This window comes from Aplysia californica, unplaced genomic scaffold, assembly GCF_000002075.1.
Source record: "Aplysia californica isolate F4 #8 unplaced genomic scaffold, AplCal3.0 scaffold01131, whole genome shotgun sequence".
In the NCBI taxonomy this organism is placed as follows: Eukaryota; Metazoa; Mollusca; class Gastropoda; order Aplysiida; family Aplysiidae; genus Aplysia; species Aplysia californica.
The window spans coordinates 138280-140902 of record NW_004798401.1 but is presented as its reverse complement, the minus strand read 5'-3'; the positions used below and the strand labels follow the sequence as shown (position 1 = coordinate 140902).

The window sequence follows — 2623 nt, the reverse complement described above, 5'->3', positions numbered from 1 at the left end:
CACACACACACTCATACTTTTCTTTATACAAACGGCGGTACACTGCCTGTAAGCTCTGGAAAACAGGTTCCAAGTATAACTTACTGGAGTCCTTCCGGAAAAAAAATGAAAATGGCAACTTGGGCAGATCACGAAGAAACTGTTTAGGTACCTTTGATTCTGTAGTCCCCTCCCTCACCCTTTTTCTCTGAACTGGAACCTAACCCTCTGCTACACCCAACCCATATATATGTGTGAACATTGTGAACACACTAGTTACAAAGTCCTGTAGAACTTAAGAAGAAAGCCTGGCACACTTTGACTCTGGCCCCTTTCACTCGCAGATGGTACTTCATGGACCACGATCTTCTGCTTTCTCTCTCTTTTTTCTCCACAGGCTCGACACAGTCGACCAACCCTTTAATAAAAGCAGCCTTTTCTGATTTTACATTTATTATATAATCAAACTCCTCTTTCGAAGCAAAACGCTATCGCCGTGATCCGCAATGGCGGGCTACCTAAACGAATTAGACGGTTAGAATTCTTCAGTCATTGAATTTGAAGCCAGGCGGAATATACGGTTAGAATTTCTCTTTAAAACAAGACTTTTGTTTGTCAAAATTGTTCTAGATTTTAATAAGACGTAGCCATTCGTCATGTCGATCTATTTTACTGAAAAAAGCAATTCGAGAAAATTTCGGAGTTAGACGGTCAGAATTCTCTGCCGACGATATAAATATAAGTAAGAACAGACTGAAATAGCCTACCAAAGCAACACAAGATCTCAGTGCCACACTGACATGTTGTTGACTGGATATAGTGTACCTACGTGTGCGTGTGTGTGTGTATTCACAAACATACATATTAGATATAAATTGAGCATGTGCTGTCATTGTTATGTAACATGCCCCTGGAAAATAGATGAGGCCCCTCCCTTGGAAAATTGAGAAGCTGTGTTGGCAGTCATCCAGCATTATAATCTTCTATTGTTTGAAGACTATACTACAATATGTACATTTGCATTCATTTAAAGACATTTTGACTTTTTATCATTGATAGATGGGCTTTTGGGGGGATCATTCTTGACGTGCAGTGGCCTGATTTTTCCCTTGAATTGGGGTCTTGAAAAAAAGTTCCAGGATTTGGTGGGGACCCTGAAATATGTACTAGCATGGACAGTTTTTAAAAAATGATCCTTCAGGCCTGGTTTCACTCTAATTTGCCATTTCTGTGATTATGTGACTGATAATGATTCCCATAACTGAATATTTTTAATCCTTGAATGTAATACTTTGAGAAAATGAGAAAAAACAAGAAAAAATAACTTAAATGTAGATTTTGGTGCTAAGAGGTAGAGTTTTGCCTTGAGAAGGTCTCTGAACTCGGACAGACATGATTTTCTCCTACTGATGCCTCGATCTTCACTCACAGGCTCTGGGAGGACGCGGCCCACGCCAGCCTCCCCTCAGAAACGACGCCGACGCCCAGGCACTGTGGCGTTGCAAGAGATTCGACGATTTCAAAAGTCCACAGATCTGCTACTGCGCAAGCTGCCATTTGCACGAGTGGTGAGAAAATACATATTACTTCGGAGTGTATTGGTCTTGCTTTAGATGGAACAGGGATGCAAGATCTTGCTTATAAATGCAGAGAGGTCTTTTAACGTCTTAAGCTCGTTAAATTATATCAGTGTACTCTTTTGTGAAATTTCTTTTTTAATGCTTTTTTAGCGTGCTTTTTTAAAAATCACATATAGCTAGCTATGCCTGATACTGTTGCCATCACTTTTGACAAGTTTGAAATAGTGAAAGCTATACCTTGTGTTGGACTCCTACTGTTGTACTTTTCCCCTGATCATCCGCTATGAACACAGCATGGACGAGTAACCATTGTAAACCTTCCCTCTGTATAATATGTCTGTCCATAGGTGAGGGAAGTGGGCGCAAAAGTGGCACCGTACAGTATGCAGAATCTGAGGTGGCAGTCTTTGGCCATCTTGTGCCTACAGGAGGTATGCCTCGCAGCCTTTGATCAAGTGAAAAGAAAATAGTACCTCTTTTATATACTATATTGTCAATTGCTAAATTCTGGGTCATTAAAATTCGTTTCTTTGAGCAATTTTTTTCCCCGATTGACCATCTAGCCCAACTGTAAAGTTTCATCAAACAAATGTGTTTTTCTTCAATTTGAAATGAATAAACAACAGGCCATATTTGAAAGGTATTTGGACAAGAACAAGTCCAGTTGAAAGTTGAAAAAAATCGCATTTCTTGACAGTCACCCCTTGACTTTATGTACATCATGTTTGACACCATGCACAGGCAAAAACTCAATTCTCAAAGTAAATACTTCAGTAAACGCTCACTCAAACTCTTGTTCCACATTGAAAAACATTGTTTGAATAAGAATACAGACATATATATTTATAGCAAGAAAACTGACATTTATTGAAAATGTCAATCAAATAATCAAAATAACAAGCAAGATCTGTAGCCAATTACGTATTAGGCCTATTTCTTTTCTTTTTTTTCAAGAGTATAGGTCACGTGAGACAAATAAGAAGTTGACACATAAAATGTTTTTCCAAAATAATTTTTGGGTGAAATAGGGATTTAGCATGAAGAATGAGATTTTATGGGGAAGG

General features: G+C 38.7%; 1 protein-coding gene across 1 annotated transcript in view; it reads left to right on the top strand.

Moving 5' to 3' along the window:
• LOC101849980 (histone H3-5) overlaps window positions 1–2229 on the top strand; it is a 16030-nt gene extending 13801 nt beyond the window's left edge. Inside the window, exons 3-4 of the mRNA XM_005111821.3 lie at window positions 1411–1547; window positions 1907–2229. Of these exons, the coding sequence (XP_005111878.3) occupies window positions 1411–1547; window positions 1907–2029 (260 nt within the window). The 3' untranslated portion in view covers window positions 2030–2229. The remainder of the gene's footprint in view (window positions 1–1410; window positions 1548–1906) is intronic.
• Window positions 2230–2623: the final 394 nt, after the last annotated feature.